General features: G+C 41.0%; 1 protein-coding gene across 1 annotated transcript in view; it reads left to right on the top strand.

Annotated features, from left to right (window-relative positions):
* The window catches only part of LOC119088113 (transmembrane protein 184C-like), a 22,124-nt gene extending 1,086 nt beyond the window's left edge, over window positions 1-21,038 (top strand). Inside the window, exons 2-7 of the mRNA XM_037206467.1 lie at window positions 1,203-1,296; window positions 17,087-17,199; window positions 17,642-17,741; window positions 18,170-18,341; window positions 18,813-19,040; window positions 20,893-21,038. Coding sequence (XP_037062362.1) covers window positions 1,203-1,296; window positions 17,087-17,199; window positions 17,642-17,741; window positions 18,170-18,341; window positions 18,813-19,040; window positions 20,893-21,038 — 853 coding nt within the window. The remainder of the gene's footprint in view (window positions 1-1,202; window positions 1,297-17,086; window positions 17,200-17,641; window positions 17,742-18,169; window positions 18,342-18,812; window positions 19,041-20,892) is intronic.
* Window positions 21,039-22,861: the final 1,823 nt, after the last annotated feature.

Genomic DNA, 22,861 nt, shown 5'->3' with positions numbered 1-22,861 from the left:
GCCTTTCCTGGGACTCACTTGGTAGCCCAGGCTGGCCTCGAACTCACAGAGATCCGCCTGGCTCTGCCTCCCGAGTGCTGGGATTAAAGGCATGCGCCATCACCACCCGGCGAAAGCCGTATTTTTTAAAAAAAAAACAGTTCAACTCTTTACTAGCCTTTGAGCTAGAATTATTTATAAAATTTTGCTTTATTTCCTTGCTGCTTAGAAACTGGGTAAGCATATAACTTAATACTTATGGTAAAATTTATATGCAGGGTGGGAGTGTCTGTAACTAGAGTTTTCCTGCTTTGCCCACAGTCAGGACAAATCTTTGTCACCCACCAGTCCCACAGCTGCTCAGACCCAACCAAGTAAACACAGAGACTTATATTGCTTACAAACTGTATGGCCATGGCAGGCTTCTTGCTAACTGTTCTTATAGCTTAAATTGATCCATTCCCATAAATCTATACCTTGCCACGTGGCTGGTGGCTTGCCGGTGTCTTCACATGCTGCTGGTCATGGCGATGGCTGGCAGTGTCTCTCTGCCTCAGCATTCCACTTCCCAGAATTCTCCTCTCTCCTTGTCCCACCTACTTCCTGCCTGGCCCTGGCCAATCAGTGTTTTATTTATTGACCAAACAGAGCAATTTGACATACAGACCATCCCACAGCAAGTGTCTGGGTCTTCAGATACTTACCTGCAATTTACAGGAAAAGGTGAGCTGTAGTTAATGATTATCAGTCAAGTTTTCCAAAATTAGGCCTTGTTTTTTGAAGTTAATGATTATTCTCTAGCTTAATGGTTCTCAGTTTATAATTTCTTTAAGTTAAAAGGAATAATCATATCATACATATCTAGAAAAATGTTTCTCTGTCAGTGACCAAAGTCTAGTAATTTTCCATAGGTTTACTGAAGTAAACGGACTCTAAATTTTAAGTGTTGCTACCACTACACCTTAAGAACGTGTTCAGGGCTGGAGAGCACTCAGTGGAGCACTCAGTGTTAAGAGCTCTTGGTACTCTTGCAGAGGTTTAGTGAAATCTAGTTCCAGAGTATCCAGTGCCCTCTTCTGGTCACTAAGGGCATTGCATGCACATTGTGCACAGGTATACATGCAGGTAAAATATTCATATACATTAAATAAGTCTCTAAAGGGTACATATAAAGATATGGTTTTGCGTGGTTAGTCATAAAGTTGATTTTTGCCATTTTTAAGGGTATTCGAGCTTGTTGGTGTCTATGGCGAAGGGAACTTAAGTTTCTCCAATGCTTGGACTTACTTGGTTGTAATCAATTATTTGTCACAAGTGGTAAGTAAATCATCATTCTTCTTAATTGTACTAAATTTGTTTCTGTTGCTAAATATTATCAGGCATGATTTCTTGAGAAAAAATACCTTTTAATTTTTACATGGAACTTGAAACAGCTTTAATGTATACCTTTACACAATGTAGAAGTACAGTAATATGTTCATGAATGGTTTGGTGACTTACATGCAGAGCTGTTTGCTCTTGTGACCCCACAGCCTTGTGGGGATAAGCATGGTGTGCCTTCTAAATAAACAAACAATAATGCAATCAATCTATTTAGTGAAAGGGAAAAGTCTAATTGGCATGAGAAGATAGAGTTTAAATAAAAATGGAAGAGTTTGCCAGGCAGTGGTGGTGCATGCCTTTAGTACCAGCACTCAGGAGGCAGAGGTAAGCAGATCTCTGTGATTTGAGGCCAGCCTGGTCTACTGAGCGAGTTCCAGGACAGCCAGGGCAACACAGAGAAACCCTGTCTCAAAAAAACAACCAACCGGGGTTGGGGATTTAGCTCAGAGCGCTTGCCTAGCAAGCGCAAGGTCCTGGGTTTGGTCCTCAGCTCCAGAAAGAAAAAACAAACAAACAAAAAGCAAGAATTCAAATCTCTGATCTATATTTAGAATTAAAGGAAAATAAAAACTGATTTTAAAAAAAATATATGAGTGCTGTTCTAGGAACTGAAAGGCTCTCTTAAGCTGATGTGTATTTCATCTAAAGTCTTTGGATAGTGCTTTTTACAGTATAGTAAACACTTCTAATGCATAAATTACTAGAAGGTTATGATGGAGCAGAGCATGGCATTGCATTCCTTTAATCCTAGAATTTGGGAAGCAGAGGCAGGCAGATCTCTGAGTTTGAGGCCAGCCTGATCTACAAAGTGAGTTCCAGACCATCCAGGGCTACACAGAGAAATCCTAGGCTACACAAAGAAATCTTGTCTCAAAGCACCAAAAAAAAAAAAAAAGAAGGAGGGGAGGGAGGGAGGGAGGGAGGGAGGGAGGAAGGAAGGAAGGAAGGAAGGAAGGAAGGAAGGAAGGAAGGAAGGAAGGAAGGAAGGAAGTTTATAATGGAAATAAATGGGGTCTGTCTCCAGAGCTTTCTCTCATGTTCATCTCTATGACCAGCAGTCTTTTTTCTGGGAATGTACTCTTAAAAAAATGATAGAAGTGTTTTAGCCTTCTGGGATGTAATGCCCATTATAAGAAAGGACTGGAAACACTCTAAACCCGGTGGGCACAGTTTGGTCTTCCCATTGGCATTTAGACAGATACTAAAAGTAAACCTTATGAAACATACACAAAAGTAAGCTACTTTCAGTTGAAAAAGATATTGGGGAACAAAATTTCATTTTAGTTCATGACAGATGTTAGAAAATTGGGTTATGACTGTGGAATACGCCTGGAGTGTTTGCCTATCACACAGCCCTGGGTCAGATCCCAGCATGAGGGTCACAGTTCCTATGTACAGAGAAACGGCTCAGTGCTAAGAGTCTGTTTGTTTTTAGTGGTACTAGAGCTAGAACCCAGGGCCCGGGAGTGTGTGACGAGCACCTGGGTGGCCCTGCTCCAGTGCAAGGTCTGAACTTGGTTCTTCCTTTACTGCTCTCATATCCTGAAGTATTTTAAATGAGCATAAAGTATCTCCTGGTTTTAATGGGCAAAGTAAGCTTCCAGAAATGCTTCTTGCTGTTGAAATGCTGTTTGGTTATTATAATTGACTCTAAAGACGTGGGCACTTATTTTAAGAAGTAAGGCCAGCTAGACTTACACACTGCTCTCAAGGAAACGGTTTGTGTGATGCAGATTTCATGATCAGAGTTATATTGAAACTATGCTTATTTAATGTGTTGCCTTATAAACTGTGTGTGTGTAAATGTTACACAAGAGACTAGCTAATAATAATAATCAAGTTTTTATAAAAGTGGTGGTAATTTGTTGTAGATGTAACCAACCGTCTTATTAAATAAACACAGAACCAATGTAAAAGAGAAAACCAAGAGGTCAGAGCTCAGAGCTAAAATCTTACCCTTCCTCCTGCAGTGCTCCTAGCTCCCCGAAAGAGAGCTACTTCCTGTGTGTATGTCATTAAACAGTCTTTCAGTTCTGCCTTCTCATTGGTTGTAAACCCAAACACATGACTGCCTTGTCACTGCCTGTAAGTACAGCCCTCCAGGTCTTAAAGGCGTATGTCTCCAATGCTGGCTGTATCCCTGAACACACAGAGATCTATGGGATTAAAGGCATGCGCCACCACCGCCACACTCTTTCTATGGCTCTAACAGCTCTAACTCCTGGGCAACTTTATTTATTAACATACAATTAAAATCACATTTCAGTACAAATAAAATACCATCATATTTCCTTTTTTCTATTTTAATAAAAAGAAAACAAGCAAAAGGTTATAACTAACATAAGAAAAACTATATACAAAAGTACAATAACCATATACAATATATACAAGTAATAAATACCTAAACAATGTCTAGTCCATTTGTATTTGACAAATCAGAGAAAATAATTCCATTATGTATCCTATTTTGGTAAGTCCAAAATGTATCTAATTCACTTTCTATCCTAATTAATCTTCAACTATAACTAACTAATCTTCAACTATAACTAACTAATCTTCAACTCCCTCAGAGATTCAAGAAGGAAATAATATTAACTAACAAAAATAAAAACAGGAAGTGCATGCAAGCAACTCCCAAAAAATTTGTGAGTTGACAGAAACAGCCAACTGCCTGGACAGTCACCTGAGGTTTCTTCGCAGTGTTGGGGCATCATCTTCAGCCTATAGGCTTAGCATATCTGACAGACTCACTTGTGAAATAGGATGTACACAAGGTCAATAGTTCAACCTCACATTGACTGAGAGCAGTCCATGTACCAGAAACACCTGAATTCCACTAGTGTCATGTCATGATTCAGGATTTTAAATTCTGGAAATTGTTGACAGTTTTTTAATTCAGCTGCTCATTCTTCTTGGCTGTGTATATATGGCTTCATCTCAGCATCCCCTTCTTCTCCACATCCCTCTATTAAATGCCAGTCTGCTATTGAGAGGCGTGAGCTTAGTTACTCTTCAAGAATAACTGTTTCAGCTGCTGTTCCATTGCACAACAGAAGCTATCATCCCACTGCCTGTTAAGCTGCCTTCGAAGAAAAGGGCACTGTACCTTTTCCGGATTGTGAAGGCCACTTCAGGGGATGGTGCCATATTGTCCTGGCCTCAGAAGATGCCTTTTGATAAAGCCATAACCACACTTGTTTTGGCAACAATCAGTAGTCCCTTGTTTCGTGTTCTGTCTGTCCATTTTGTCCTGTTGATTTGAGGATACTTTGTTGTCCAGTGGATAACTTTTGCCACAATGAAAGTTGACTCCATATGCAGTTTCTTCAATGCCCATATTTTCTCTGAAGTAGATTGGTACTGCCAGGAGCCGACATGTCTCAAAAAAGAAAAATTTCTAAGTTATTAAAATACTTTAAATGCCATATTCTGTAGTTCTCTGAAGGGTTTGAAGATGACCTGTCTAAAACATCTCTGCTCAATTTTTAAAACATATCTAATATGACTACAAGTTCTATTGTAATGTCTAACTACTAACTTTCATTTCTTTATATCCTAATACTTGATAGTAATAACATTCAAGGATCAGAAAATTGCATTACATTGTTAAATGAATGGTATAAATACAATTAGAAATATACATATATCATTTTCTAACAATATCAATTTCAAATTTGTATATAATATAAAACAATACAATCAATGTAAGTATTTAAAACTAGTAATTGTCTTTTCTTTCTTTCCTTCTTTCTTTCTTTCTTTCTCTTTTTTTTAAACAAGAACCTTAAATCTAATCTCCTTTGCTTAGTCTTTTTGTAGCTTGAGTTTTCCTGCCTTGCCCACAGTCAGGACAAATCTTTGTCACCCGCCAGTCCCACAGCCGCTCAGACCCAACCAAGTAAACACAGAGACTTATATCGCTTACAAACTGTATGGCCGTGGCAGGCTTCTTGCTAACTGTTCTTATAGCTTAAATTAATCCATTTCCATAAATCTATACCTTGCCACGTGGCTGGTGGCTTACCGGTGTCTTCACATGCTGCTGGTCATGGCGGCGGCTGCAGTGTCTCTCCGCCTCAGCCTTCTGCTTCCCACAATTCTCCTCTCTCCTTGTCCCACCTACTTCCTGCCTGGCCACTGGCCAATCAGTGTTTTATTTATTGACCAATCAGAGCAATTTGACATACAGACCGTCCCACAGCACTTCCCCTTTCTTTTTTTTTAAAAGGAAGGTTTTAACTTTTACACATCTCCAAAGTCAGCTTGGTATATTTGGGAATTTGGGCGTAGCCTCTCTTACTACTTCCTGCTGGAGGGGGCGCTGTATATTATGGGGACACAAAGAAAATTTTAGGATCATGGAGTAGTCCGTGAGACTGTATCATCTGAGCCAGTTGCCTTGAAATGATTCTGGATGTTGGATCCTCTGGGCCATGGTGTCATCAGAGACCTTTCAGGTGGTCTTGGCTGGTCAAAACTGATGTATCTTAATCTGGAACAAATCCATAGCCTCTGGCTTTCTGTGGAAACAAAAGCAGAGCCTCTTTTCCAAAGCAACATATCCTTATATCCAAATTTTGAAGTCAAGTTACCTTTAAAATACACGTTTTGGCATAACTCAACAGCTTTTGCAATCAAATGTTTTTCTTCAGTTACAAATATCAAAGAGAACATAATCCAGATTCTCTGTGTGGTAGCCATTTTTGTGTGGCTTATTTTTTATATTACCTTGAGCCTATTGCTTTAAACTGCAGCCTTTTAAGCCTGAAACGGCGCTGTGGCTGCTGGCTCTGCCCCCTTCAATTTCCCAACTTGGCGGTGGTATGTTTTCCGCCAGCTCTGGGAGCCATCAAGTCTCAGAAATAGTGGGTCTACACTTTTATCCAAGCAGCGTGTAGCCCAGAAACCTCTCTTTTTGTTTTGTACTAGCAAAGGCTAAATCCACCACGCAGCTTAATGTGCCACTTGCAGAGGCCTCATTCCTGCCATACTGCAGATCAAGCGCACACGCCAGGAACCTGCCAGGAACTCAAGCCAGCAGCTGCTGCTCATTTGAGAGAGACAAAGCTGTTTTTAGCTCCGTTTTAGAATCTTTTCTCAGGTTTTAGGTGGAAACTCTTGCCAACACGTTGGACGCCATTTGTAGCTTGAGTTTTCCTGCCTTGCCCACAGTCAGGACAAATCTTTGTCACCCGCCAGTCCCACAGCCGCTCAGACCCAACCAAGTAAACACAGAGACTTATATCGCTTACAAACTGTATGGCCATGGCAGGCTTCTTGCTAACTGTTCTTATAGCTTAAATTAATCCATTTCCATAAATCTATACCTTGCCACGTGGCTGGTGGCTTACCGGTGTCTTCACATGCTGCTGGTCATGGCGGCGGCTGCAGTGTCTCTCTGCCTCAGCCTTCTGCTTCCCACAATTCTCCTCTCTCCTTGTCCCACCTACTTCCTGCCTGGCCACTGGCCAATCAGTGTTTTATTTATTGACCAATCAGAGCAATTTGACATACAGACCGTCCCACAGCACCTTTTTCCTTTTTTTTTTTGTTTGGTTTTTTTTTTCTTTTTTTTATTTATTTTTTTAATTTTATTTTACAATAGTATTCAGTTCTACATTAGAGCCACAGATTCCCTTGTTCTCCCCTTCCTGCCCCCTCCCCTTCCCCCCAGCCCACCCCCCATTCCCATCTCCTCCAGATCAAGGTCTCCCCGAGGACTGGGATTGACCTGATTGACTCAGTCCAGGCAGGTCCACTCCCTCCTCCCAGATTGAGCCAAGTGTCCCTGCATAAGTCCCAGGTTTCAAACAGCTAACTCATGCAACGAGCCCAGGACCTGGTACCACTGCCTAGATGCCTCCCAAACAGATCAAGCCAATCAACTGATTCACCTATTCAGAAGGCCTAATCCAGTTGGGGCCCCTCAGCCTTTGGTTCATAGTTCATGTGTTTCCGTTCGTTTTGTTATTTGTCCCTGTGCTTTATCCAACCTTGTTTCAACAATTCTCGCTCATATAAACCCTCCTCTTTCTCGCTAGTTAGACTCCTGGTGCTCCACCCAGGGCCTAGCCGTGAATGTCTGCATCCAGATTCCTCAGTCCTTGGATGGGTTTCTGGCCCAACTATTAGGGTGTTTGGCCATCCCATCACCAGAGTAGGTCAGTCCCGGCTGTCTCTCGACCATTGCCAGCAGTCTTTAGTGGGGTATCTTTGTGGATTTCTGAGGGCCTATTTAGCTCTTTGTTTCTTCCTTTTATCATGTGGTCTTCATTTACTATGGTCTCCTATTCCTTGTTCTCCCTCTCTTTTCTTGATCCAGCTAGGATCTCCCGCTCTCTTTCCCTCGACCCTCGCCATTCATTGCTCCCACTCATGTCCAGGCTGTTCATGTAGATCTCATCCATTTCTCTGTGTCTTTCTTGGGGTCCTATTTTCCAGGTAGCCTCACTGGTGATGTGAGTAGCAGTCCAGTCATCCTTTTTCCACATCTAGCATCCTCCTATGAGTGAGAAAACAACTCTGAGATACCACCTTACGCCTGTCAGAATGGCTAAGATCAAAAACACTGAAGACAGCCGGCGGTGGTGGCGCACGCCTTTAATCCCAGTACTCGGGAGGCAGAGGCAGGCGGATCTCTGTGAGTTCGAGGCCAGCCTGGGCTACCAAGTGAGTCCCAGGAAAGGCGCAAAGCTACACAGAGAAACCCTGTCTCGAAAAAAATAAAAAAAAAAAAAACACTGAAGACACTTTATGCTGGAGAGGATGTGGAACTAGGGGAACTCTCCTCCACTGCTGGTGGGAATGCAAGCTTGTACAACCACTTTGGAAATCAATATGGCGCTTTCTTAGAAAATTGGGAATCAATCTCCCCCAAGATCCAGCTAAACCACTCTTGGGCATATACCCAAGAAATGCTCAATCATACCACAAGAGCACTTGCTCAGCTATGTTCATATCAGCATTGTTTGTAATAGACAAAACCTGGAAACAACCTAGATGCCCTTCAACTGAAGAATGGATAAATAAATTGTGGCACATATACACAATGGAATACTACTCAGCAGAGAAAAACAATGACATCATGAGTTTTGCAGGCAAATGGATGGATCTAGAAAAAATCATCCTGAGTGAGGTAACCCAGACTCAGAAAGCTTAGCCTTTTTCCTAACCCTTGACAACAACTTGTAACCAACCCCCCGAAACAATGAAAATTATCCCAGACCCAAAACCCATTAAAAAGACCAAAAAAACACCCGCCCCACACCACCTCTTTGGGAATATGGGCGTCATATTCTTAAAATTGCTTCCTGCTGAGTATGGGTGAAGTTATCTTTATCCTGAAAGAAAATTTTAGGTTAGTTGTCAAATTCTAGGAAAGATAACTATATCGTTCATTATCCAGTCTGTGTATAATGCCAAAGTTCAGGGTTTATCTCAAGTCCTTATTCAAATAGTCTTTGAGACTGGATCATCTCAGCTAGTCATCTCAAAATTGCTCTGAGCACCTTGTAGTTCAGAGCTGATCTGTGGATGATGTTTGTCAGCTTAATAATATTATTATTGTCCACATGGAATTGTTGTTGTTGTGGGGCCCCATCTTCTTCCTGGAGACTTCAGTTGATGTTAGGCCTGGCCGTGATTTCCTGCAGAAAACTGATAAGAGATTCGAACACAAAAACATATATATGCAGCTAATTGAAGCCTTTTTTCTAGAATTAGTTAGTACTCTATATGACCATTCATATCTTAACAAAGTTTAAAATGTGTGTGTGTGTATCTTGTAAATTTTTATATAAAATTCATACTTTAAGAAAAGTTTAAAGAATCAGAATAGAATCAAAGAGTTGAGATTAGTAATAGAATAGTTCCTTAATTAATTTGGCTTTTGTCCTGTCCCATAGCAGAAGATGTCTCTTTTATTCTGGCATGATACAGGGGGTTTGCATTTTCCTTTTAACAACATGCTTGAGTTTAAAGGAGAGAGCCATTCTCCAACTGCAAAGTCAGCTTTAAATTTTAATTGAACTGGGACTATTAGAAGACCAATAGTGTTAAATCTTCAGAGAAAAGCAGAAACAAACATTTAGGAAGACATAAAATATTTTAGATAATATATACCCATACGCCATTTCACTCTGTTTCCTGGGATAGGTGATTTGTCCCTTTTCTTCAGTTGTCTCATTTGTCCTGTGTTCTTCAGATTCCTTAACCCTCATTTTCCTAAAAGACAAAAACAAAAACCTTTCCCAAGACTAATTTTGGGGATGTTCCTTTTTGGCAAGTTATTATCTGATTAAATGAAAAGGCATGTGTTATTGATACAAGTTAGTTTAAATTGGATGTTCATGCTGGTTGATGAACTATCACCTCCTCTAATTAAGAGGTTTCTCTTGTTCAAATCGAACCCTTATCAATTTTGATGGTACCCACAGCTTATCTTCTCCTGTAGAAACAAAAGCAAAACCTCGTCCCCAACGTAACACTTACCCTGGTTTCCATTCTGAGGTCAGCACATCCTTAAAGTATATAGGCTGATTTAATTCTGTAGTTTTTTTCTATTATCCAATGTTTCTCTGCAGCTGTTGTTCCTTTCTCATTGGCATTAAGAAAATTCAAAGTTAATAGAGCATTATGCAGTCTATTTCTGGGGGTTTTGTTACCCCTTTCTGTTTATTTAGCATATCCTTTAGAGTTCTGTTTGATCTTTCTATAACTGCTTGACCTGTAGGATTATGTGGTATACCTGTAATATGCTTTATATTATAATAAGCAAAAAACTGTTTCATTTTAACAGAGACATATGATGGAGCATTGTCAGTTTTAATTTGTGCAGGTATACCCATGATGGCCACAACTTCTAGCAAATGAGTGATTACAGAATCAGCTTTTTCAGAACTCAAAGCAGTTACCCATTGAAATCCTGAATAAGTATCCATGGTATGGTGTACATATTTCAATTTTCCAAATTCTGCAAAGTGAAACACGTCCATCTGCCAGATTTCATTCCTCTGAGTACCCTTTGGGTTACATACTGCTGGTAATGGCATTTGATTGTAGAAGAAACAAGTAGGACATTTCTTTACTATTTCTTTGGCTTGTTGCTAGGTTATGGAAAAATCCTTTTTTAAACCTTTACTATTGACATGATGTTTTTTATGAAATTCTGAGGCCTCCAGACATTTCCTATCAATAATTTATCAATCTCATCATTGCCTTGTGCTAAAGGGCCTGGCAGACCAGTACGGGATCGAATGTGAGTTATATATAAAGGATGACTCCTTTTCCTGATTGTATCTTGTAATTGAATAAATAGTGAAGTTAATTCTGAAGCATCAGGGATAAATTCTGCAGTCTCAATATGTAATACCACTCTTTCAGCATACTGAGAGTCAGTTACTATGTTGAGAGGTTCTGAAAAATCCATTGATACCAACAGAATAGCATACAATTCTGATTTTTGAACTGAATTATAAGGACTTTGAACCACTTTACTTAAATTTTCTGATTTGTAACCTGCCTTTCCTTGTTTGTTAGTATCTGTATAAAATGTACGAACTCCAGATATGGGTTTTTCCCATACAATCAAGGCAAGATCCAATCAGCTCTCTTTATAAGATTAATTCTATCGCTTTTGGGATATTTGCTGTTAATTTCTCCCAAAAAATTACTGCAAGCTCTGTGCCAAGGTTCACTTTCTATCCATAATTTTTCAATGTCCTCCTTAGTTAAAGGTACAACAATTTCTTCTGGATCTATTCCTGCTAATTGACAAAGTCTCAGTTTTCCTTTCCAAATCAAATCAGATTTTTCCACATAAGTTTTTAATTTTTATTTGGTTTATTTGGTAAAAATATCCATTCCAATATAATATCTTCCCTCTGCATTAATATTCCAGTAGGAGAATGCCTACAAGGTAAAATAACCAAAATGCAATCCAGCTTTGAATCAATATGATCCACGTGTCCTTCATGCACTTTCTTTTCTACCAAGGCCAATTCTTTCTCAGCTTCAGGTGATAATTCTCTTGGACTATTTAAGTCCTGGTCACCTTGTCTAAGGTTTTGAACAAATTAGTCAGTTCATCATTTTTTACCCCAAAAATTGTTCATAGATGAGAAATATCTCCAAATAATCTTTGAAAGTCATTAAGAATCTGTAGTCTATCTCTCCTAATTTGCACCTTTTGGGGTCTAATTTTTTGTAGCTCTATTTTATACCCTAAATAATTAATAGAATCTCCTCTTTGTATCTTTTCAGGAGTAATTTGTAATCCCCAGCAAAGCAAATTTTCTTTACTTCTTCAAACATTCTAAAGTATCTGCATTTGAGTCAGCTAGTAAAATATCATCCATATAATGATAAATTATAGATTTAGGAAATTTTTTACATATCACTTCCAATGGCTGTTGTACAAAGTATTGACACAGAGTTGGGCTATTCAACATTCCCTGTGGGAGGACCCTCCATTGAAATCTTTTAACCAGTTGAGAATTATTATAAGTAGGCACTGTAAAAGCAAATCTTTCTCTGTCTTTTTCTTGTAAGGGTATTGAAAAGAAACAGTCTTTTAAATCAATAAGTATGAGAGGCCATCCTTTTGGTAACAGAGTAGGCAAAGGCATCCCAGATTGTAGAGAGTCCATTGGCTGAATTACTTTGTTAATTGCTCTAAGGTCTGTTACCATTCTCCATTTACCAGATTTCTTTTTAATAACAAATACAGGAGAATTCCAAGGCTGGTTGATTCTTCAATATGCTGAGCATTTAACTGTTCTTCTACCAGCTCTTCTAAAGTCTGGAGTTTCTCTGTTGTTAAGGGCCATTGCTGAACCCATACAGGCTTGTCTGTTAACCATTTTAAAGGTAGAGCTGTTGGTGTCTTTGGAAGATCATCAGTTGTTGTGCCCTGTTTTTGAACAATATGGATGGCTGGTGACCACTCATTAGAATAATGCCTTCTAATATTTCTCTCAGAAACATGTGCTAGTTTATGATTTGTTTCTGAGATTGGAGAGATGTTAATCTGAGTATTCCATTGTTGCAACGAGTCTCGACCCCACAGGTTCATAGCTATGTTAGCCACATATGGTTTTAATTTTCCTCTCTGTCCTTCTGGACCTATACATTCGAGCCATCTTGCACTCTGTTTCACCTGAGATAATGTCCCAATTCCTAACAGTTGAACGTTTACCTCCTGAAGAGGCCAAGTTGGATGCCAAAATTCTGGTGCAATTATGGTAACGTCCGCACCTGTGTCTACCAGACCAGACAACAAAACACCATTTATTTTTATCGTTAATTTTGGTCTTTGTTCATTAATAGAAGTTTGCCAAAAAATTTTCTTTATGTTTTCTCCTGAATTTTCTATTCTCTCTGTTTCATCATCCTGACCAGCATGATTTATTCTAATAGGCATTTGGTTATTTAATTGTTCTGAGCAGGGGTTTCCTCTACGGCTGCAGGAAAGGTTTGAACTGGATTTGCTATGGGGGCCTGCATGCGGCCCCTCTGGGAGTTTCCTGAAGACTGAGACAAAGGATTACCCTGTCTGTCCTTTGTTGATCTACATTTGTTGGTCCAGTGTTTTCCTTTACCATATCTTCTGCATACTCCAGAAGGAAGGAGCATTCTGTTGCCATTGTTCCTTGAAGAAACATTGTTTCTAGGAATGACCTGTTTACAGTCCCTTTTCAAATGTCCTTGCTTCCCACACCCAAAACATCTAACATTTCTCAAACATTTTGAAATTGCTTCTCCTACCCACATATCATCATGCTCATCAACCTCAACATTAACCGTGTCTATAATTTAGTCTTCCAAAGGTGCAGATCTTGCCTTTAATGGCCTGATTATTCTTTTGTATGCTGCATTCGCATTCTCAAAGGCCAAAGATTCAATTATTATCTTACTAGCTTCTGAATCCAGGACCATTCTCTTTACTGTTGAAGCCAGTTTTGTAAAAAAAAAAAAAAAAAATCTGTGAAAGATTCTTTTGGGCCTTGCCTAACCTTTGTAAATGACTCAGTTTTTTTTCCTGGTTCTCAACTCTGTCCCATGCATTCAAGGCTGCCATTCGACATAAAATTAGGGTTTGGACATCATATAAACATTGTGTTTGTACTGAAGCATATTGGCCTTCTCCAATAAGCTGATCCTGGCAGACTTGTATACTTGTATGCCTTTATCCCTCCATTGTTTTTCTATGTTTTTAGCCTCATCCTTGAACCAAGTTAGCCACTGAAGCCTTTGGGAGGGTTCCAGAACAGCTTATGCCACCTTCGCCAGTCCTGTGGTACAATCCTATTATATGTTGACCAAGAGTTTAACATTTCCTTTACATATGGGGAATGCATGGCATAAGACACTATTGCCTCCTTAAACCTTCGTAAATCCAACATTTCAATTGGAGCCCAAATATTTTGTGTAATCATTTGATTAGGCAACTGCTGTACCGTTACAGGACAAATTTAGGGTGACTGTGTCTAAATAGGCTTTCTTTCTGTAACCTTATGATCCAAACTTGAAACAACTTCACTGTAATTTCTTCTGTCTGAATTTTTATAGGTTTAACAAGTTTTTCTAAAGCTGTCATCCCGGCACTTAAATTGACTATCTTTTTAAATAGTAAAATGAGGCCGGGCGGTGGTGGCACATGCCTTTAATCCCAGCACTCGGGAGGCAGAGGCAGGCGGATCTCTGTGAGTTCGAGGCCAACCTGGGCTACCAAGTGAGTTCCAGGAAAGGCGCAAAGCTACGCAGAGAAACCCTATCTCGAAAAAACCAAAAAAAAAAAAAAATGAGGATAAGGATGCTAATAAACTGCATAATTCCAACAATACTAATCTTCTCATATAGTTCTTCCATTGTCAGACTGCCTAAAATTCCAAACAAAACCCAATTTTCTTCCAATGTGCACATAAAACCCATTTTTTAATGTGGAAAAAATTTCTCTTTTAAATAGTTTTATTTAAAATATCTGATATGTTGTGACTTACCAAATCTGCGTGAAACAGTAGAAATCCGAGGGAATTTCAAAACAGCCACCTAGTGTCCAAGGTGTGAAGAGAGAGAGAGAGAGAGAGAGACAGAGAGAGAGAGAGAGAGAGAGAGAGAGAGAGAGAGACAGAGAGAGAGAGAGAGCGAGAGAGAGAGCTAGAGAGAACGCAAGAAAGCATAACCGGCTAAAGCTTAAATCCAGCCACGTGTTCCCTCTTGAGCCAAGTCAAGGCTTGGCTCTGGCTTCCTTAAGCTCCCACCACATGCGTTGGCTTTACAGGCAGGGGCCCTGTTCAACAGGGCAGGCTGAGTTGTTTGTAGCACTGGCTTTAAGCAAGTAGCTCCAGCTGCAGTACCTGCTCGTAGCTACGGTCAGTTGGGCCTAAGCCGAGCTAGGCCTGAGCTAGGGAGCCGGACCCACCCAGGTGGGAAACTGGTCCTGCTGCCAAGCCAAGTGGTTTTTAATGATTTTTTGCCACGTGGGCGCCAACTGTAGATGAACAGTCTTATTAAATAAGAAACACAGAGCCAAATGCAGAGTTAATAGCCCAAGAGGTCAGAGCAATACTAAGAGCTAAAAACCTTACCCTTCACTGCCACTGTTGTCCTTCCTCTCAGCAAGAGGCCTACTTCCTGTCTGTCTGTCCTTTTATTGACTTTCTGTTCTGCCTTCTCATTGGTTGTAAACCCAACCACATGATCTCCTTGTCACTGCCTGTCTGTACAGACCTCCAAGTCTTCTATAGTTTGTATTGAGATTAAATGTGTGTGTCTCAATGCTGGCTGTATCCTTAAACACACAGAGATCCGCCTGGCTCTGCCTCCCAAGTGCTGGGATTAAAGGCATGCACCACCACTGGCCAGCTTCTGCTATGGCTTGCTATTAGCTCTGACCGCCAGGCAACTTTATTTATTAACAAACAAATAAAATCACATTTCAGTACAAATAAAATATCACCATAACATATGGCTTTAATTTCCTCTCTGTCCTTCTGGACCTATACATTCGAGCCATCTTGCACTCTGTTTCACTTGAGGTAATGTTCTAATTCCTAACAGTTGAACGTTTACCTCCTGAAGAGACCAAGTTGGATGCCAAAATTCTGGTGCAATTATGGCCACATCAGCACCTGTGTCTACCAGACCAGAGAGCAAAACACCATTTATTATTATTGTAAATTTTGGTCTTTGTTCATTTATACAAGTTTCCCAAAAATTTTTCTTCATGGTTTCTCATGAATTTTCTGTTCTCTCTGTCTCAGCTGTTCCATCACCCTGAGCAGCCTGGTTTATTCCAATAAGCATTTGGTTATTTAATTGCTCTGAGTAGGGGTTTCCTCTATGACTGCAGGAAAGGTCTGAACTGGATTTGCTGTGCCGGACTGCCTGAGGCTCTTCTGGGATTTTCCCAACTGAGGCAAAGGATTTCCTTCTCTGTCCCTTGTTGATTTACATTCGTTGGTTCAATGTTTACCCTGAGTTGGCGATTCAGCCGCAAGGAGCTGTAGCTACAGTCGAGTGCAGCTGGACCGGAAGCTCTGGCCAGGCTGAGGCCAAGTCGACCTGGGCTCAGGCTAGGGAGCCGCCCACCTGGGCTAGGGAGCCGGTCACCCTTTCGGGGAAACCAGACCTGCTGCCAAGCCAAGCAGTTTTTAATGGATTCTTGTCATGTTGGGCGCCAAATGTAGATGTAACCAACCATCTTATTAAATAAGAAACACAGTTTGAGGCCAGCCTGGTCTGCCAAGTGAGTTCCAGGAAAGGCGCAAAGCTACACAAGAGAAACCCTGTCTTGGAAAACCAAAGAAAGAAAGAAAGAAACACAGAACCAATGTAAAAGAGAAAGCCAAGAGGTCAGAGCTCAGAGCTAAAACCTTACCTTCCTCCTGCAGTGGTCCTACCTCTCCAAAAGAGAGCTACTTCCTGTGTGTTGTGTGTTTGTCTTTAGATAGTCTTTCTGTTCTGCCTTCTCATTGGTTGTAAACCAAACACATGACTGCCTCATCACTGCCTGTAAGTACAGCCCTCCGGATCTTTTTTTTTTTTTTTTTTTTTTTTTGGTTTTGGTTTTTCGAGACAGGGTTTCTCTGTGTAGCTTTGCGCCTCTCCTGGGACTCACTTGGTAGTCCAGGCTGGCCTCGAACTCACAGAGATCCACCTAGCTCTGCCTCCTGAGTGCTGGGATTAAAGGCGTGTGCCACCACCGCCCAGCTCAGCCCTCCAGGTCTTAAAGGCGTGTGTCTCCAATGCTGGCTGTATCCCTGAACACACAGAGACTTACTTAGCTCTGCCTACCAAGTGCTGGGATTAAAGGCATGCGCCACCACCGCCACGCTCTTGCTATGGCTCTAATAGCTCTGACCCCCGGGCAACTTTATTTATTAACATGCAATTAAAATCACATTTCAGTACAAATAAAATACCACCATAATTTGTGTTGCCTTTTTCTTTGACTGAAGGAAACCTTCCATTCATGTCATTTGTTTATTGCTTTGAGTTCCAGTATGTGAACACTTAGAAACATATTCAGGAAAAATGTTACATACCTCTCTTGAGAAATCTCACATATATGCATCTTCAGCAACATATTAAAAGCACTAAAACGTCGACTGATTAGCCCTAAACTCCACCGGGAACATTACTGTAGACTCTGGTTTCAGCTTTAAAGAAAGGTTCTGTCACTGTCTTCCTGCTGCAGAATGTTGAATGTTGCTTTTGTTTCTAGTTCGCCATGTACTGCCTCCTGCTGTTTTACGAAGTACTAAAGGAAGAGCTCAGCCCTATACAACCTCTTGGCAAATTTCTTTGTGTCAAACTCGTAGTCTTTGCCTCATTCGTGTAAGTATTACTTGCTCTAAATATTCTCATTTTATAAATGCCAATAAAACTGTTGGTTAAGGGAGTTTTTTAAATAATGTGAATACAATGCCAGGCTCAGTGGTGCCTGTCTGTAATCCCAGCTCTTGGGAGACTGAGGCAGGACTACCACTCAAGGCCAGCCTGAACTAGGAAGATGCCTTTGGGGCTGGAGAGAGGCTCAGCAGCTAAGAGAGTGTGCTGCATATCCAGAGGACCACAGTTTGGTCTCCAGCACCCATGTGCCAGGTTTACAGATGTGCACCACCATGCCAGCCTTCCCTGGCTTCTGTGACTCTAACTCAGGTCCTCACACTTGTGCAGCAAGTGCTTTACACACCGAGTGCCCTCCCGAGCCCTAATTGCATAGACAGTTGGTCATTTCATGATCTAGATTTCACATTTACCTTTTCTTGACATACAGGCAAGCAGGCCTTATAGCACTGTTGGTAAAGGTTGGCGTTATTTCTGAAAAGCATACGTGGGAATGGCAGAGCGCAGAAGCTGTGGCCACAGGCCTGCAAGTAAGTAGTGCTGTCAATGAATCAAGGGGTTTTACTGTTTAAGCTGTTTGACACAGTGTTGACCCAAATGTACAAACAGTAAGCAAGGCTGATAGCTTTCTCCGTGGTGATGAGCTGAGGAGCGGGAGCCCTAGAGAAATGGCCCATAGGTACTGATTGGTAGTGGTTTTATTCCTGGTCCACTTTTATCTGCACGTTTCCTTTCAGTCCTTGAGTGATGGATTAAGAAATACTTGATTGAGGAAAAGCAAAAGAGATGTAAATCTTGGCTTGTCATGTTTTGTGTGGGGAAAAAAATGTTGAAAATGAGTATAATCTGGGTTATATTTTAAAAAGTTATTGACACCCTAAGTAACTTTGAAAATGTTATCAGTTGGAAAAACTAGATTTAAAGCCAAAGATGTTTGATATTTTTGTGACTGTTGTAGGATTTCATGATGTGCATTGAAATGCTCTTTGTGGCCATTGCCCACCTTTATTCATTCTCTGCTAAACCCTATGCAAAAGAGGCAGAGGAAGGCTCATGCTTTGACTGTTTCCTGGCTATGTGGGATGTGTCAGATATCAGAGATGATATTTCTCAACAAGTAAGACGCGTGAGTAAGTAACAGCTGTTTAACTTTTGTTAATTTGAGTGTGTGTGTAGCGGGTGGGGGGTGGGGGTGTGCACATAGAGACAAAGATGAACTTCAGGTGTGGTCCCTCAGGAGCTGTTCAGCTTGGGGTTTGGAACAGGGCCTCTCACTGTCCTGGGGCTCACAGATTGAGCTAGGATCGCTGTCCAGAGGCCTCAGGATCCAGCTCTGTTGCTAGCACAGGGACTGCAAGCTGCCCAGCTTGGGACCTGTGCTGAGGACTGAACTCAGGTCCTCATTCTTGTGTGGCAAGCACTTTGCAGACTGCGGTATCACCCCAACCCAAATACATAAGATTTACTCTAGTAATTTAAGAAATAAGAACATGCTTAAAGCAGTACCATGATACAGGCTCTTCAAATTTGGGGAGGACAAAGAGGGGAACTATTTTTAGAATGGTAAAAATAACTTTTGGCTAATTTATATTGTCTTAAAGGAAGAACAATACGTGGTTATCCAAAAAAGAAACTTTTTCCTGAAGACCCGGAGCACACTGAACACACAGGTCTGCTTTCCTCATCCTCACAACATGCACTATCTTCAGGTTCAAAGCCATCCTCACCTCTAGGCCAATATCAGGTCTTTGGACACACAATTACATCACAGAATACAGCTGCTGCATCCAAGTTATGTGAAGACATTGTGATTCGAATATCCCAGAAGAGTAGGAACCTTCTGATACAGCCCAATCTCAAGACTTGGAAGACACAGTTGCTTCATAGGATACACTTTTCTGAGGACAAGCTTTGTGAAGATGTCATGACAGATATCCCAGAAGAGGAGAAGGAGCCCCCAACCCATCAAACAGGTTCTTTGTGTGTAGGCTCAAAATCTGGACAGTTCAAAATGTTGGAAAAATTCAAAGACAGACAAAAACCAGATATAACTACTATACATAATATACACACACGTATAATACTAATACACACATGTTAGTATATATATATTTGTATGTTTTGTATATCACAGATAACATTTACATTTCCTATGCTTTGGCTTTTTTAAACTGTTAGGGTATCATATATTCAAACAGTAGGTAACAACTTCAGCTGAACACTTGCATTTCTCAGGAGGATGGACATTTGAAAAAAAATCAGTGCTTCTTACCACTGCATGAATGTAATGCTCTGGACTGAAAATGTAAACATAAAATTACAATTAATTTAATTTAATCATAATCATGTGCCATTTAATTTTACATGATTATACTTCAATTACATGTCTTTCAATAAATGCAATACCATTTTCTGAAACTCTTGTATGTCTTACTCTTTTACTCTTTCTTTCTTTTTTTAGACAGGGTTTCTCTGTAAATCCCTGGCTGTCCTGGAACTCCCTCTGTAGACCAGGCTGCCCTTGACTCACAAAGACCAGCCTGCCTGCGCCATCTGAGTGCTGGGACTAAAAGCATGCACCACCACCAACCTGGCTGTGTCTTACTCTTTAAACATAAATTCTTAATGCTTTAACAAAAATTGCTTGATTAGAAGTTGACATTTTTTTTTAATTTTTGAGCTAGACTTAACAGTGGACACATTTAAACCCAGCACTCAGGAAGCAGAGGCAGGTGGAATTTGGGGAGTTCCCGGCCAGTCTGATCTAGGCCAAAAACAAAAACAAAACACTGGTCAAAGAAACAGAAGATGAAGCTAAATGGAAGGACACCCTGTGACTCAGAATAAATCTTATCAGAATGTCCACACTACCAACAGGAACATAATAGATCAATGTAACTGCCGTCAGAATCCTAGTGGCATGATTCAGGCAAAGAACAGTCCTAAAATTCATATAGAAATATTTTCAAAAGGCCAGACCACTTCTGAGGAAAATTGGACACATGGCATTTCCTGATTTGAAATACAAGCTGGGTGCCATGGTTCATGGCCGGTCATCCTAGCATAGGCGGCTGAAAAGGGTCACTTGAACCCAGTGTTTGAGCTTAGCCTGAGCAACAGAGTGAGAAACACACACACCCACCTCAAGAAAGAACTGTTACAGAGCCTCAGTGGTCAACAGGGTGGTGGGCTGGAGAGTTTGCTCAGTGGTCAAGAACACCGGCTGCTCTCCCAGAGGACCCAGGATTGACTTCCAGCACCAACATGGTAACTCGAAACCATCTGTAACTGTAGTTCGGGAAATGTAGTGCCCTCTTCTGACCAGCTCAGGCACCAGGCATGCACACTGGTGCACAGGCTTGTATACAGGCCAAACACCCAAACACATAAATAAAAATGTTTAAAGGAAAAAAAGTGTGACGCTAACAAAAACCAGACAAGTAGAACAAAATGGAAAGTCAGAAAAATTGCTGACAAGAGCACCAAGTGGGTACACTAAGAAAAAATAGCTTCCACCCAGGGATTGTCCCAAGAAGTCTGGATTCCAATACCAAAGAATAAAACCGGACCTTTATTTTACACCAGACACCAAATCAACTCACTGTGCAAGGCACGCAAATGTGAGACCTGTAACTAAACTAAGAGAAGCCCTGAACCATTGGCTTTGCCAGTGACTTTCAGAACACCACACCAGAAGGTACCATGCAAGCTTCCAAAGTCCTACACAGCTAAGGCAGAACCACGTCAACAACGCGCATGCCATGACGACCCTAAGGCGCAACAGCAGCATGCGCACCTTGGCGGTAACCAACAGCTCTAACGACTGAAGATCTGCTCGACAAGAGGAAACCTGCCTGGGACTGGAAACCTGGCTAACTCCTTAGTGCTAGTGATTACTGGAGGAGAATCTACAACCACTAATTTACTAAACCAGCATAATCCCTAACAACAATCCATAAACGTCTGTCCTTATACCCACAGATAAGTGTAGTTTTTACCCCTCATCAAGGAAACTGCTTGGCCTGTAGGATTATGTGGTATACCTGTAATATGCTTTATATTGTAATAAACAAAAAAAATATTTCATTTTACCAGAGACATATGCTGGAGCATTGTCAGTTTTGATTTGTGCAGGTATACCCATGATGGCCATAACTTCTATCAAATGTGTGATTACAGAATCAGCTTTTTCAGAACTCAGAGAAATTGCCCATTGGAATCCTGAATAAATATCAATGATGTAGTGTACATATTTCAATTTTCCAAATTTTGTATAATATTAGAGAGAGCAGCTTTAATATTATACATCCCAGGGGCTCAGGAGAGAGAACTACTAACGGCAAGGACTATTTTCGGGAAATAGAATCTCAGCACACTGAGCTCTTTAGTCCACTTGCTTTAATTCCTCTGGCATAACATCCACATATACACAGCTTCAGTTCTGTTCTTGTGCCTAGCTCCTTTCTTGTCTGATTTCTCTCTATATCTATCTACTGCTCCCTGTAAGTTTTATCATAATTCTCTCGTCTTAATTCTGCCTCATCAAGGTCCTTTTCACCTTGTTCTTACCCAGTTAGGACTTCCCCATCTGACTCTTCCTCATCTATCTTGTCCACACGTACTCTCTGGTCAAAATCCTCCTTGTCCCTCTCCATTCATCTTACCATTCCCCCTCAGTCTCTCCTGAGTCCAATTATAAACCCAAGTAATAGCAATCCCCTGGTCAAGCAAGGTCACGAGGCTTGAACTCCCATGTGGTCCTAAAGGCAGGTAAGAGTTTCCTCAGGCAGTGATTGTCAGGCTTCCAGGGTCAGGTTTGGGTTGGGGATTTAGCTCAGTGGTTTCCTATCAGTGCTTTCCTATCAAGTGCAAGGCCCTGGGTTTGGTCCTCAGCTCCAGGAAAAAAAAAAAAAACAGAGGGGTGATAAGAATCACATAGAGGGGCAGTAATTGTTATTTATCATTTGCAACCCAAAGGGGAAGTGACTAATGAATTAAAGGCTAATTTTGGGTAATATCTAAGAAGAGGGATCTTATGTGCTCCACTATAGTCTTTATCGTGACTGGTAGAAAATGTTAAGAATATCTATAAGTTGCTAGGTCAATGGGAGAAAATAAAACCGTCTTCGTTTTTCCTGTGACTCCTATCTGTCCAAGCTCTCTGCCATTTTTCTGCAGGGTGGGGAAAGTGTGCTCGATCACTAGGCAACCTGTGTACAGTTGGATGCCTCTGGTGGTTGTTAAAGGGAGGTCTGGAACTAGAGGTAAGATTTGGGAAAGGAGGAAGTTAAGCTTAATTGACACATCTGCCAAGCATTCTCAAACGGGTAGCCTGGATGCTTAAGTCTATTCTTAGAGAGTACAGAGGTATCTCTGATAAGGTATTTTCCTCTGTCTGGGGATGGACCTGGCTGGATGCTGCCAGTGATGATAATTACAGGGAGGCTTGAACTGGGGTTCGGGCTGAGCATAGCTGTTAGAGCAGAAGGTTATCTAAATATTCCTAGAAGTGGTTAGGTAAAGAGTTAAAGGTCTATAAAGTTAGTAAGGCTGTAAGAAAGGAGGGTCCAAGCTAAATTCGTAAAGCTATTACTTAATGTCCATCTGACTTAGGCAGTGTCTCCTCGTGGAATTCACCTTAAATCGGGAG

Source organism: Peromyscus leucopus, chromosome 5, assembly GCF_004664715.2.
Source record: "Peromyscus leucopus breed LL Stock chromosome 5, UCI_PerLeu_2.1, whole genome shotgun sequence".
Lineage (NCBI taxonomy): Eukaryota > Metazoa > Chordata > Mammalia > Rodentia > Cricetidae > Peromyscus > Peromyscus leucopus.
This window is presented reverse-complemented; position numbering and strand designations above follow the sequence as displayed.